At 40.6% G+C, this 15,135-nt stretch overlaps 1 protein-coding gene across 1 annotated transcript; it reads right to left on the reverse strand.

The window, feature by feature from the left end:
* Nucleotides 1–6,724: 6,724 nt before the first annotated feature.
* On the reverse strand, nt 6,725–15,135 carry LOC117461740 (uncharacterized). The gene is made up of 4 exons (XM_071206405.1): nt 14,592–15,135; nt 12,549–14,453; nt 8,326–12,294; nt 6,725–8,187 (listed from the first exon to the last, which is right to left on the reverse strand). The coding sequence occupies exons 1-4, from the start codon at nt 14,991–14,993 to the stop codon at nt 6,973–6,975; spliced, it is 7,491 nt and encodes a 2,496-aa protein (XP_071062506.1). The 5' UTR covers nt 14,994–15,135; the 3' UTR covers nt 6,725–6,972.

The raw sequence follows: 15,135 nt of genomic DNA on the forward strand, positions 1-15,135 counted from the left end.
TCAATTGTGTACTACTGTAAGGTAGCTTCTAGCTTCATGTCGAACACAGACAGTAAGTCAACATTTCCCAGAGAGCTTTCTTTTAAATCACCAGGTAACGCTGAAAAACACAACATTTAGATTGTATGACAAAGTGTTTATTTAATATATCTGGCTAGCTATAGCTACTTGCTAACGGTTTAGCTTACCCGCGCGATTCAAAGTAACGTCAACGTAGCTGTAATTTATGCTTTGCTTACATGTTCGCATAACTTGTAAGTTTACTGACATTTACATAGCTTGTTCACCTGGCTCCGGTGGTGGCTCTGGGGTTGTTGTGTGAGCCACCACTTGAGAATTGCCGTCTTTTTTTATTAAAAACATTTCTAATGTCCATCTTCAGAATCTCCGCGTCCGGGGCTGACAGTTTAAAGTTTAAACATTGTCACAGAGGAGAGGTACGTACCTGTCAGCCAATAAAACACGTTTATTTCCATGCAACTCTCTGATTGGTCTGGTGGCGTGGTCTTGCCGGAGTCGGTGTTTTGGGAGCATCCCCCGATGGACTTGTGCAGCCATCTGCCCTGCTGGAGGTGAAGTGTCCACCATCATTATATAGGATATATATATATATATATATTTGTATACATATCTGTAAATTGTATAATTTTATTTGATTTAAAAGTATTTTTGATCTCTGTCTATAAACACAAACTGAGTAAGATTGACAATAAAGTTGACTTTGAAAAATATATATATTCTTTATGAAAATAGTTGACTGTTGGAGAAATGAATCCAAATGAAACGTTGGACTGAACTACAACTACGCCATTAAATCTCTACGGACTGTTTTTCAGTGGGATGGCAAGTTCCTATCTTTAAACATTTATTAGTTTTTTCTCAGAACAGATTTGATTTTCTGAAGTTAATTTAACTTAACCATGTAAGGTCATTATTAAAAAGGTACAATCAATTTGTTTAGGGTTGAATAAAATAATGATAAACATTTAATTTGGATAATTTACTGACAGAATAAGAAACTCAATGATGCTCTACTCACCTCTTCCCTTTTATAAAGTGAAACAGTTGAAACGATAGATTTTAGTAAACTTATAAACAACCTTCTCCAAAAGCTATCAAGGAATATACCTAATACTTGTTTTAGAACTTTATTACATATTTTTATATAAATAGTTTGAGTGATCCATAATTGACAGAAGCTTGTGTTTACACTGACCTGTCACTCATATATTAATGTCTTTGTAACTTCTTTAAACCACTACCTCACTCATTTCTTTCATTCATCACGGTTCAGTAAACTAAGTGATACATGAACCAGTTTAATAATTATAATAACGTAGGATTGCAACTCTTTGAAACTGTAGGTGGCTCTTAAAAGAGCCGTTGTATTTGGGTGTGCTGGTCTCAGGTCAGTCTAAGCCCTCTCGCGGATGCAAGAAAACAGATCAACTTCATTATCGGATATTAAAAATTCAATTTCAAAACAAGTTGCCGCTCCTACAGTTTTCTAGTGTGTAAAGATGATTTCACTTGACCTATGCACAATATCACACTCAATACATGTGTGTCTCTGGGGGTGCATTGTGCCTTTGATGTATATAAATAATATACCATAACCAAATACTATTACGTACAGTGGAAATCAGGTTGCCAGAGCAGGTCAGTCCAGTGTGCATGTTCCTCAGGGTCTCAGCAGTTACAGGTGAGGGAAAGGAAATAAAAGAGAAAAAGGTCAGTAGCAACACTTTAAAGTAACAACACTTTGAATAATTATCTCTTTTAATAATGTTCTCTCAGTAATCACTCAACTACTGTCTTTCCAACAAACAGATTGACTCACTATCATCACAATGAAACACGTCCAGAAGAATGGACCACAGATGGAAATTAGCTATTAGCTATAATCTGGCATATTGCATCTCTTCTCTTTGCTGAGATTAATGTTTTTGTATACATGGTCCTTCTATAAATAAATAAATGTCATGCAAAGCTGCCTGCCTGCCTTCCTTCGACTCCCTGAACTGCCTGATCTTTTAATGTTCAATGTTAACCATTTGAGCAGATAGCATTAAGTAGAAAAGATCGCAGATGCTAATCTGCCGTTAGCCTACCTCCCGCCCCCTTAGCACCTGGTGGAGGGGGCGATAGGCTCCTCTTCAAATGTTTCACAAAATACTTACCATCATGACTACTCTTACTGTTTAACATTTGGGTTCACTTCATGTTAAGGCTAATACAAATGACAAGGCTAAGTAATGTGATGCTAACTAACGTGCTCGCTAGGCGCTACTAGCTATGTAGCTAGCTTGACTGTGTTCCATGCACAACATGTATATTACCTGATATGTTTGGTCCAACGACTCCTGGTCCTTTCATCAGACGGGAAGCGATAGAACGAGGTATGATCACTTATGTGATTACAACCTGGTACAAAGCACACAGGCATCTTGTAAAAGTGAATTTATTTTTAGCAATCTCTTATTTATTGGAGGGAATACATCAGTTATGAGATCTTCTTCTTCGCTTTAATTACGAGTCGCAACCACTTGGAGCATTATCGCCTGTGACATCACTTACGCGAGCCAGAATGGGATTTGGGATTTGTAGTCTTTGTAGTCGCGTATTTTTCATAGTCTTATATTTCAACAGTTTTACGACAAAATGTGACTTTTTTGACATGGAACTTATTGTTTAAGATTGACAAACATCATATGTGTAGTTCGTGGCACAATTCAAACGGGATCAAAAGATACGTTTTCTCTCTCCATTGAATTCAATGTTAATTTTTCGCTTCCGGGGTCCCATGGGCCGGAAGTAGATGGGCGTGACTTCGCCTCTCTATAGGTAAAGTAGGTTAATGCATTATATTATTGAGGGAGAATTTGTCCGGGGCTAAAGAAAAAACATCCGGGGCTTTAGGCGACGCCCATGGCTGGCAGTAAGGCGATATGGGTCCGTTGTTATTGTGCATCCATGGGTGTAGAGGCCAAAATCATATAGAACTAAAACAGATAACTTAACAGCCGCTGAGGCACTAGTTAGCGGATCTTACGCAGGGCAATGATCCAGGTCCAGACAAGTAGTGATGTTACGTATTGCGCCGAGGCTTCGGAGCGTGTGTCGAGTAATCCCCGAAGCTTTTTGTGAAGCATGTATCGAGACTTGTATCGTTTTGGGCCAGTGACGTCATCGATGACAAACGAAGCCTCGCTGCCTGTCGATACCACGTGACTGCTTCAGGAAGCGCTTCAGATCGGTTGAACCGTTGAACCACAACGCTCATAATACCCATGGATGTATACTAAGAACCATATTACCCCTCCTGTACCCGGGCCCGGTGACACGATGGAATCAAGAGAGCTCAGACCCTCACTTATATAGAGGTCGGAACATGTCATAAGTATAAATAAATAAAAGCATAAATAAATGTAGGAATAAAAACATGAACAAATAAATAAAGGAATAAATATGTTGCAGTGTTTTCAGTGAGATTCAGCGTGTGAGCTGTGGCTCAGCTGGAAAGCAGTTGACTCACGACCGCAGGGTCCCTGGTTCAACGACTGAACAATACGTATTTTTTGTTGTTTATAAAAGCTACAGCTAAATGAGATAATGTAGGTAATGTATTCTTTGATATGGTTTAGCCTTTCTCAGGCTACAACATGGTTACATTTCCGAACATTATTAAGGAATACAAATCCCTCTTTGCAATGTTTACCAGCCTCCTTAGGATTTCCAATCACAATCATTAAACTGGAATAAATACAAATTTGTTAACATGAAAATATGATTTAATGTTCGTTGTTTAGAGTTATTCTAAGGCTTTACTCAATGGGAACTCGGTATGAGATAGCGCACACTGTTGAGAAGTCCAATCTGCCTGTTTTACACACTTTGACCAACAGGGGGGTTTGTGTTCAAATGAAGCCCATGATGAAGCCTCATGAGATGAACCCTTTTGCGAACCAATTGGCTGGAAAGCTTCAAAGCTTCATAAGGCTTCATCTCACCATCACTACAGACAAGATTCTCCGTTGTGCATTTTATTCCTATAACAAAATACAATGAACAGGTTTCCTATATCTCGTTCCTTAAGCCTTTCCCTTGTGTAGCTTGAAACACCCTGGTAAAAAAAAACGTTTTCCTACTAGTGCTCTGGCTCCCACTTCCACCTGTCTCCAATATATACAATTACACCAGGTGCTCTAATCACCCAGTGGCCAAAACATGCCTTCAAAATAAAAGCATAGAAACTACTTTAACTTATGACGCTAACTAAGAATACATATAAATAAATGATAATAATAAACACTATAAACAGCAAGAAAATAAATGTTAAACTATTAAATAATATAAAGAGATATATAGTTCCAACAATGGGTAAAGATAAACGCATGTATTGCTGAACACGTAACATGAACGTGCCGGGCGGCGCGGTCCTGTGGGTTAGATACGCGTTCATAATGCAGAGCGAAATAACTCTCAGAATAACGTTATTAGCACATTTTTACAACTTGAGGAACGAATGTTTTTAATAAGGGCTATACAAGTATTCATACTGGGTAGTTTATTTAGTTTAAAAAAAATTATCCAACGAGTTACAGACCACTCTTTCCAAATGTAAATCAATGGGAAAAAGTGTTTCCGGGCCCAGCAACCTAAATGAAGTGTAGTACCGCCGTTTGGCCACAACGAATATTCTCATCAGACTCCCGCGCACTGCCTGGGGGCTTGCTCACAGCTGACACCGACGACGACGACGACAACAACAACAATGGCCGATTGTGCTCCAGCTTCCTCTGTATCTCTTCGTAAGACCAGATTCCCAGTAGGTAGCTGGTCTCTTCAGTGGACCACTGCTGCTTGTTAAGTTTCTCCATCGTTGTGTACAAACTGGATAAAATGCGGGCTTTTTGTTGTTGTTCAGGAGTTGATCTGCCCCTGCCCCCGCCTCGACGTAAGCGTGACGTATGCGGTGTTTTTGCTCTGGCCGGACAATTTGTTGGTGCTTGAAACGAACCGGAATCCGCAGCTAAGAGGCTGCTCCGCTGCAGTGTGAACAGGAAAATCCGGTGCTTTTCAAGCTCCAGCTCCGAACCGACCCTGAAACACCGTTGGTGTGAATGAGGTACCTGAGGTTTCTCCCATGTTCCCTTTAAACTGTGGGTTTTCTCCGGAAGTTTTTCCTTGTACGATGTGAGGGTCTGAGGACAGAGGGTGTCGTATTGTCATACTGATATTCTGTACACACTGTGAAGTCCACTGAGACAAATGTAACATTTGTGATATTGGGCTATATAAATAAACATTGATTGATTGATTGATTGATTGATTGATTGATTGATTGATTGAGGTCTTCTTTCAAATAAGAAAAAAGCTTTGGGGGTATCTATCTACAGATACATATTAAGCCTGACAAAGTACTTAACGTCTAATATATTGCTTTCCTGCAATGTTAACTATGTTGAAGCACTTATTTTAACTGATATTATACAGATACATTTTACTCTTATGTATGTAGATAGAATAAGAAATGTGCAGAATTTGACAGTTTAATGGTGGAGGTATACACACATATTGATAGATGTCTTGTTGAGGAACCTGTGACCCAGCGCCATATAGATAGCTGTGACCCAAGTTTTTCATTCATTGCATAACTACACCGTAGTTGTGTATATGATATGTCAATACACCTTAGAAAATCTTGAAATCTTGAAAGGGATGTGCAAAATAGCAATTATATACAGTTTTTAATTAACTGTTAATAATGAGTAATTAATATATCCCAAAACATATTTTTAGATAGAAATACCAAATGTTTTGTTATTCAGACACAATTAACACTTATTCATGTATTGTTACAAGAATAGATCATATTTGTTAAGTGTTATTATGGGAGAATTACTATTTTTGCAGCGCATATTAAGACCAAAACTCATGTACAACAACTTCCTTACTTGCAATAAATCAGCACTAATTAGAGGGTTATTGAGGAAAAACTCAACCAATGGCTTATTGCTTGTAGAATGTAGAATAAGGCATTAATAAGTGTTTTATAATGACTAAGAGCCAATATACTGCTAATATGCATGTTAATTAACAACTAGTTGATTAATGTGTGTACCTTAATATAAAGTGTTACCATAATTTTCTCCTTGGTTTGATTAGTTAGAAAATAGAAGACTTAAAAGTCCCTTGTAAAAGTACTAAATAGCACAATTTGTAGCTAAATGTACTCTAAGTATTAAAAGTAAAAGTAGTCTTTATGCAGAATGGATAGGTTCACAGTATTATATTATGGTAATTATGTTATCCTGTTTTTAGAAATGTACAGTAAGAGCATTCAAGCATTGTAGTTTGACAACGTGGACCAAATGTAGATACTACAAATACTGTGTATTACTGGTGCAGTACTGCAATATACCATATCAGCATATCAGGTATTTTATATGTGCAAAGTAACTAGTAACTGTGAGTGCTTAAGTAAATGTAGTGGAGTAAAAAGTAAAATATTTTCCTCAGAAATGTAGATGTAGAGATTCTTCTTAGTCTGGTGCACAATTATATTAATTTGAACACTGGGCAGCAAATGTTGTTGCCACTTTCAGAAAAACATCCATCACAAATTCTTGAAATTTAAATTTATTGATTAAAGAAAAGACATTACATAGATAAAAGACACAACTACAAATAATAAATTACATATAATAAATAACATACATAAACATAAACATAAAGCTCAATACTATTCAACCATAATCAACGACCAACAATATCAACCTAGAAAACTGTTTTCAACCATACATCGATTACTCCGCCCCATTGCTGCCCCACAACCTCCTGGTGCTCGTGACGTGCAACAGATGTTGTGTGAAAATAAATAAAGATAATAAACATTTTTAAAAGTACATTATAACAAAAAAACATATTTGCGTCGGTGCCAGTCGCACATTTTCCTTGGAGGATAATTTTCTAGTGTGCTGTACAATTTGACTGGAAGAGATATGGACTGAAGTCTGGGCGTGGGTTTCCTTGAGCATTGCTGAGCCTCTCATATCTGACTTGGAGGGCAGTGTGAATCTTGAGCAGCTCACGATACTCAGCGTTGATGTCGCAGTGCCTCCTCCCCAGATCGGTGTACTCATGCTGCAGGTGGTGAAGCGCCTTATTGCTCTCATCCAGGGAATATTTCTGCTCTCTGAGCCTGAACTCGGTGTCACTGATGCTTCCAAAGTTGTAGTTTGTCTCTGCACGTTGCATTTCCTGAAGCCTGGGGAAGGTTTCCTGAGCCTTCTGCAGAGACAAGGTCAGTTTGTTGTTTTCCTCCAGAGTTGTGATCTGCTTCTGCAAAGCTTCTTGAAGCTCGACACGGTGCTTCTCACACCTGGTCCTTTCTGTTTCCAAACTGGAGGAGATCTGATCAACAGTATGGTGCAGCTCAGAGTTTCTTGTCTTTTCGTGTTTAAGGGCTTCTTCGAGATTGGCCTGTTTCATCTTGGTCTTTGACTCCTTTGCTTTGAACTCATTTACAATGCGCTGTAGATTAGTGATGGTAAACTGATTGTCAGAAATGCTATCATTTTTCCTTGACAGCATCTCTACATGGCCCGCAGAGAGAGAGCGGAGTTCAAATCTTTCTCTGTCGTATTCTCTCTCCAGGACAAGGAATTTAGCCCTGATGTCAGCATTTTCCATCCTTAATGTCTCCATGTCGTACGCAGATGCTTCTCCCAGTTGTTGAGTGAGGATTGAAATCGGTCCAGCTGACGCCTGCTTTCCAACCATCGTCTCAAATCGCTTATTCTCACTTTTTAGAGACGACTTTTGGAGTTTCTCAAGTGTCAGGCTCTTTTCCAAAGCCAGGGTCTTCTCAGTCAGCTCTTTCTCTTGACTCTCCAGTTCATTTTGCAGTCTTTTGTTCTCATAGGCGAGGTGTTGGTTCCCCTGAGTCAGACGGGCCAGTTCTTCTGCTTCCTTCTTCTGCTGAGAGACAGCAGCCTCGTAGTCCCTCTGCAGTGAGCTGCTTTTCAGCTGCTCGTCCATCAGGGCTGCTTTGTGCTGAGCTGTAGATGTGTTCTCCTTCATCAAAGCCTCTTCAAGAGCAGCTTTGGCTTTGCTCTCCTCAGCCACGGCTTCCTGAAGGCCAGATGATTCGTCAGATCTCTCAGATCTTTCAGAGTCCTCTGTCTGTGAAACATAAAAAAGTATTATTGTGTTGTCTATGTGCAGTGTTTTTTATTAAGAAAACATAAGTGGGGTATTAGCTTTTTTACAGTTTTCCTGAGTGTAATTGTAGACATGTGTGCCACTGAATTGAATTCTTACCTCAGCAAAAGAAGGGTCGCTGTAGTTTTCTCTGTGGCTGGAGATGGAGGTCTGCTCCTTAATATCTTCCTCCACCTCCTCAGCAAACTCAAGAACCTCTTCGGTTTCTGGCTCTGTCTTATCAAAGTTTGCAATCTCGTTGATTTCGGACATTTTCTCATCATTCAAGTCCAACATGTCTTCGTTTTCAGACTCTGTCTCTGATGCCACATCCAAAATCTCTTCAATTTCAGACTCTGTCTCATCTAGGTCAGACATTTCTTTAATTTTGGACTCTTCCTCGTCATGAAGGTCCAATGAATCTTCGAAGTCTTCATCCACCGAGTACACAAACTCTTGATCCTCCTCAGCTTCCGACTGTTTCTCATCATTGAAGTCCAAAATCTCTTCGTTTTCAGACTCTGCCTCATCAAAGTTCCCAATCTCGTTGATTTCGGACAGTTTCTCATCATCAAAGTTCACAATCTCGTTGATTTCGGACAGTTTCTCATCATTCAAGTCCAACATGTGTTCGTTTTCAGACTCTGTCTCTGATGCCACATCCAAAATCTCTTCAATTTCTGACTCTGTCTCATCTAGGTCAGACATTTCTTTAATTTTGGACTCTTCCTCGTCATGAAGGTCCAATGAATCTTCGAAGTCTTCATCCACCGAGTACACAAACTCTTGATCCTCCCCAACTTCCGACATTTTCTCATCATCAAAGTTTGCAATCCCGTTGATTTCTGACATTTTCTCATCATCAAAGTTCGCAATCTCGTTGATTTCGGACAGTTTCTCATCATCAAAGTTCACAATCTCGTTGATTTCGGACAGTTTCTCATCATCAAAGTTCGCAATCTCGTTGATTTCGGACAGTTTCTCATCATCAAAGTTAGCAATCTCGTTGATTTCGGAAATGTTCTCATCATCAAAGTTTGCAATCTCGTTGATTTCGGAAATGTTCCCATCATCAAAGTTCACAATCTCGTTGATTTCGGACGTTTTCTCATCATTCAAGTCCAACATGTCTTCGTTTTCAGACTCTGTCTCTGATGCAAAATCCGAAATCTCTTCAATTTCTGACTCTGTCTCATCTAGGTCAGACATTTCTTTAATTTTGGACTCTTCCTCGTCATGAAGGTCCAATGAATCTTCGAAGTCTTCATCCACCGAGTACACAAACTCTTGATCCTCCTCAACTTCCGACTGTTTCTCATCATTGAAGTCCAAAATCTCTTCGTTTTCAGACTCTGCCTCATCAAAGTTCCCAATCTCGTTGATTTCGGACAGTTTCTCATCATCAAAGTTCGCAATCTCGTTGATTTCGGACAGTTTCTCATCATCAAAGTTCGCAATCTCGTTGATTTCGGACATTTTCTCATCATCAAAGTTCGCAATCTCGTTGATTTCGGATATTTTCTCATCATTCAAGTCCAACATGTGTTCGTTTTCAGACTCTGTCTCTGATGCCACATCCAAAATCTCTTCAATTTCTGACTCTGTCTCATCTAGGTCAGACATTTCTTTAATTTTGGACTCTTCCTCGTCATGAAGGTCCAATGAATCTTCGAAGTCTTCATCCACCGAGTACACAAACTCTTGATCCTCCTCAACTTCCGACTGTTTCTCATCATTGAAGTCCAAAATCTCTTCGTTTTCAGACTCTGCCTCATCAAAGTTCCCAATCTCGTTGATTTCGGACAGTTTCTCATCATCAAAGTTCGCAATCTCGTTGATTTCGGACAGTTTCTCATCATCAAAGTTCGCAATCTCGTTGATTTCGGACATTTTCTCATCATTCAAGTCCAACATGTCTTCGTTTTCAGACTCTGTCTCTGATGCAAAATCCGAAATCTCTTCAATTTCTGACTCTGTCTCATCTAGGTCAGACATTTCTTTAATTTTGGACTCTTCCTCGTCATGAAGGTCCAATGAATCTTCGAAGTCTTCATCCACCGAGTACACAAACTCTTGATCCTCCTCAACTTCCGACATTTTCTCATCATCAAAGTTTGCAATCTCGTTGATTTCGGACATTTTCTCATCATCAAAGTTCGCAATCTCGTTGATTTCGGACAGTTTCTCATCATCAAAGTTCGCAATCTCGTTGATTTCGGACATTTTCTCATCATCAAAGTTCGCAATCTCGTTGATTTCGGACATTTTCTCATCATTCAAGTCCAACATGTCTTCGTTTTCAGACTCTGTCTCTGATGCAAAATCCGAAATCTCTTCAATTTCTGACTCTGTCTCATCTAGGTCAGACATTTCTTTAATTTTGGACTCTTCCTCGTCATGAAGGTCCAATGAATCTTCGAAGTCTTCATCCACCGAGTACACAAACTCTTGATCCTCCTCAACTTCCGACTGTTTCTCATCATTGAAGTCCAAAATCTCTTCGTTTTCAGACTCTGCCTCATCAAAGTTCCCAATCTCGTTGATTTCGGACAGTTTCTCATCATCAAAGTTCACAATCTCGTTGATTTCGGACAGTTTCTCATCATTCAAGTCCAACATGTGTTCGTTTTCAGACTCTGTCTCTGATGCCACATCCAAAATCTCTTCAATTTCTGACTCTGTCTCATCTAGGTCAGACATTTCTTTAATTTTGGACTCTTCCTCGTCATGAAGGTCCAATGAATCTTCGAAGTCTTCATCCACCGAGTACACAAACTCTTGATCCTCCTCAACTTCCGACTGTTTCTCATCATTGAAGTCCAAAATCTCTTCGTTTTCAGACTCTGCCTCATCAAAGTTCCCAATCTCGTTGATTTCGGACAGTTTCTCATCATCAAAGTTCGCAATCTCGTTGATTTCGGACAGTTTCTCATCATCAAAGTTCGCAATCTCGTTGATTTCGGACATTTTCTCATCATCAAAGTTCGCAATCTCGTTGATTTCGGATATTTTCTCATCATTCAAGTCCAACATGTGTTCGTTTTCAGACTCTGTCTCTGATGCCACATCCAAAATCTCTTCAATTTCTGACTCTGTCTCATCTAGGTCAGACATTTCTTTAATTTTGGACTCTTCCTCGTCATGACGGTCCCATGAATCTTCCAAGTCTTCATCCACCGAGTACACAAACTCTTGATCCTCCTTAACTTCCGACATTTTCTCATCATCAAAGTTTGCAATCTCGTTGATTTCGGACATTTTCTCATCATCAAAGTTCGCAATCTCGTTGATTTCGGACAGTTTCTCATCATCAAAGTTCGCAATCTCGTTGATTTCGGACATTTTCTCATCATCAAAGTTCGCAATCTCGTTGATTTCGGACATTTTCTCATCATTCAAGTCCAACATGTGTTCGTTTTCAGACTCTGTCTCTGATGCCACATCCAAAATCTCTTCAATTTCTGACTTTGTCTCATCTAGGTCAGACATTTCTTTAATTTTGGACTCTTCCTCGTCATGACGGTCCCATGAATCTTCCACCACCGAGTACACAAACTCTTGATCCTCCTCAACTTCCGACATTTTCTCATCATCAAAGTTTGCAATCTCGTTGATTTCGGACATTTTCTCATCATCAAAGTTCGCAATCTCGTTGATTTCGGACAGTTTCTCATCATCAAAGTTAGCAATCTCGTTGATTTCGGAAATGTTCTCATCATCAAAGTTCGCAATCTCGTTGATTTCGGAAATTTTCTCATCATTCAAGTCCAACATGTCTTTGTTTTCAGACTCTGTCTCTGATGCAAAATCCGAAATCTCTTCCATTTCAGACTCTGTCTCATCTAGGTCAGACATTTCTTTAATTTCGGACTCTTCCTCGTCATGAAGGTCCAATGAATCTTCGAAGTCTTCATCCACCGAGTGCACAAACTTTTGATCCTCCTCAACTTCCGACTGTTTCTCATCATTGAAGTCCAAAATCTCTTCGTTTTCAGACTCTTTCTCTGATGCAAAATCCGAAATCTCTTCCTTTTCTGACTCTGTCTGGTATTGGTCTAGGTCAGGCAATTTTTTAATGTCGTCGTCTGTCTGTGAAACAAAAAACAATTATTATTGTGTTGTCTATGTGCAGTGATTTTTATTAAGAAAACAGAAGTGGAGTTAACTCTGCATCAATGGGGGTTAAAAAGTATGCGGTGATCAAATGCATTAAAGATGATTTACTATTTTGATTTCTTTTTTGGAAAAACTTTAGTAAAGAAACTAAAGTGTTGAGTATTAGCCTTTTTACAGTTTTCCCGAGTGTAAGTGTAGACATGTGTGCCACTGAATTGAATTCTTACATTAGCAAAGGAAGTGTCGCTGTAGTTTTCTCTGTTGCTGGAGATGGAGGTCTGCTCCTTAATATCTTCCTCCACCTCCTCAGCTAACTCCTGAATCTCCTCTTTGATTTCTTCCTCCACCTCCTCAGCTAACTCCTGAATCTCCTCTTTGATTTCTTCCTCCACCTCCTCAACAAACTCAAGAATCTCTTCGATTTCTGACTCTGTCTCATCAAAGTTCGCAATCTCGTTGATTTCTGACTGTTTCTCTTCAATGTGCTGTTTATTGACAGCAGCCTCCAGTTCACTTTGCAGTATTTTGTTCTCATAGGCGAGGTGTTGGTTCCCCTCAGTCAGACGGGCCAGTTCTTCTGCTTCCTTCTTCCGCTGAGAGACAGCAGCCTTGGAGTCCTTCCACAGTCCCTCCAAAGCCAGGGTCTTATCAGACAGCTCTTTCTCTTGGCTCTGGATCTTCTTTGAGGCTCTGGAGAAACGAGCCTCCTCCTTCTTAAGGGCCTCCTCCAGTCTGCTGCAAGCTCCTCTGTCGCCCTGAAGCTTCTTCTCTTCAATGTGCTGTTTATTGACAGCAGCCTCCTGTTCACTTTGCAGTCTTTTGTTCTCATAGGCGAGGTGTTGGTTCCCCTCAGTCAGACGGGCCAGTTCTTCTGCTTCCTTCTTCCGCTGAGAGACAGCAGCCTTGGAGTCCTTCCACAGTCCCTCCAAAGCCAGGGTCTTATCAGACAGCTCTTTCTCTTGGCTCTGGATCTTTTTTGAGGCTCTGGAGAAACGAGCCTCCTCCTTCTTAAGGGCCTCCTCCAGTCTGCTGCAAGCTCCTCTGTCGCCCTGAAGCTTCTTCTCTTCAATGTGCTGTTTATTGACAGCAGCCTCCAGTTCACTTTGCAGTCTTTTGTTCTGATAGGCGAGGTGTCGGTTCTCCTGAGTCAGACGGGCGAGTTCTTCTGCATCCTTCTTCCGCTGAGAGACAGCAGCCTCGTAGTCCCTCCACAGTCCCTCCAAAGCCAGGGTCTTATCAGACAGCTCTTTCTCTTGGCTCTGGGTCGTCTTTGAGGCTCTGGAGAAACGAGCCTCCTCCTTCTTAAGGGCCTCCTCCAGTCTGCTGCAAGCTCCTCTGTCGCCCTGAAGCTTCTTCTCTTCAATGTGCTGTTTATTGAGAGCAGCCAGTTCACTTTGCAGTCTTTTGTTCTCATAGGCGAGGTGTTGGTTCCCCTGAGTCAGACGGGCCAGTTCTTCTGCTTCCTTCTTCTGCTGAGAGACAGCAGCCTCGTAGTCCCTCTGCAGTGAGCTGCTTTTTGTTTGCTCCTCTTTGAGGTCTGAGGCACACTTATTCACTCTCTCCTGTAGTGAGGTAACAATGCTGACCTTGGCTACAATGTCGCTTTGGAGATTCAGGACATTTGAGTGCTGGGATTCAATGTCTTTGTCTTTTTTCAGACTTTCTTCCTGCAACTCAGTGAGGCGGTCCTTTATTGCTGTAACTGAGGCAGTATTCAACAGAATCAGCTCTGAGATTTCTCTTTGGTGCTGGCTGGAGGATGCATGATGATCTATCTGGAGCTTCTCAATCACCTTCTTGTCCTCTTCAAGCTCAGAAGTCATTATAGTGATTCTGTTTTTCAGCTTTGTTTTACCACGCTGCGGCTCCTTTTGTGACTGTTTCAGAGCAGCGTTTATGAGCTTTATTCTATCACGAAGGGAATTATTTTCATTGTGCTCATACTTCAGAGCCTTTGCAAGAGCGATGTTTTCTTTTTGCTCATGCTTCAGGGCTGCTTTGTGCTGAGCTGTAGATGTTTTCTCCTTCATCAAAGCCTCTTCAAGAGCAGCTTTGGCTTTGCTCTCCTCACCCACGGCTTCCTGAAGGCCAGATGATTCGTCAGATCTCTCAGATCTTTCAGAGTCCTCTGTCTGTGAAACATAAAAAAGTATTATTGTGTTGTCTATGTGCAGTGTTTTTTATTAAGAAAACAAAAGTGGGGTATTAGCTTTTTTACAGTTTTCATGAGTGTACTTGTAGACATGTGTGCCACTGAATTGAATTATTACCTCGTCAAAGGAAGTGTCGCTGTAGTTTTCTCCGTTGCTGGAGATGGAGGTCTGCTCCTTAATATCTTCCTCCACCTCCTCAGCAAACTCAAGAACCTCTTCGCTTTCTGTCTCTGTCTCATCTAGGTCAGACATTTCTTTAATTTTGGACTCTTCCTCGTCATGAAGGTCCAATGAATCTTCGAAGTCTTCATCCGCCGAGTATACAAACTCTTGAACCTCCTCAACGTCCTCCTCCATCTTGTTTGCAAACTCCTGCCCCTCCTCCATGGTTTCCTGCGGGATTTCCTCCTCGATCTCCTCCTCAGCAGAACTGTCCTCAGAGGGACAATTCTTTCGGTGCCATGGAGAGTTGTTGTACGTCACGTTGAAAACTGATCTTTCTCTGTCCATCTTATTCATCGTGAAGAAATAGCTGCTTTTCACTGATAATGTGAACTCGATGTAGCTGGGATAAAACCTGGCTTGTTATCGTCCTGCACAAACTGTGAATAAGTTGAGTAGCTATTTAACCAGAGAGAATGCTCTCTTGCAGACAATGTGA

This window comes from Pseudochaenichthys georgianus, chromosome 17 (assembly GCF_902827115.2).
Source record: "Pseudochaenichthys georgianus chromosome 17, fPseGeo1.2, whole genome shotgun sequence".
NCBI lineage: Eukaryota > Metazoa > Chordata > Actinopteri > Perciformes > Channichthyidae > Pseudochaenichthys > Pseudochaenichthys georgianus.

Bases quoted from the DNA above. Each gene is read 5' to 3' on its own strand.
- LOC117461740 (XM_071206405.1), bottom strand. From the start codon at position 14,993: ATGAATAAGATGGACAGAGAAAGATCAGTTTTCAACGTGACGTACAAC. The intron at 12,295-12,548 runs GTAAGAATTCAA...TTTGTTTCACAG, and splicing joins GCGACACTTCCTTTGCTAAT to ACAGACGACGACATTAAAAA. The intron at 8,188-8,325 runs GTAAGAATTCAA...TATGTTTCACAG, and splicing joins GCGACCCTTCTTTTGCTGAG to ACAGAGGACTCTGAAAGATC.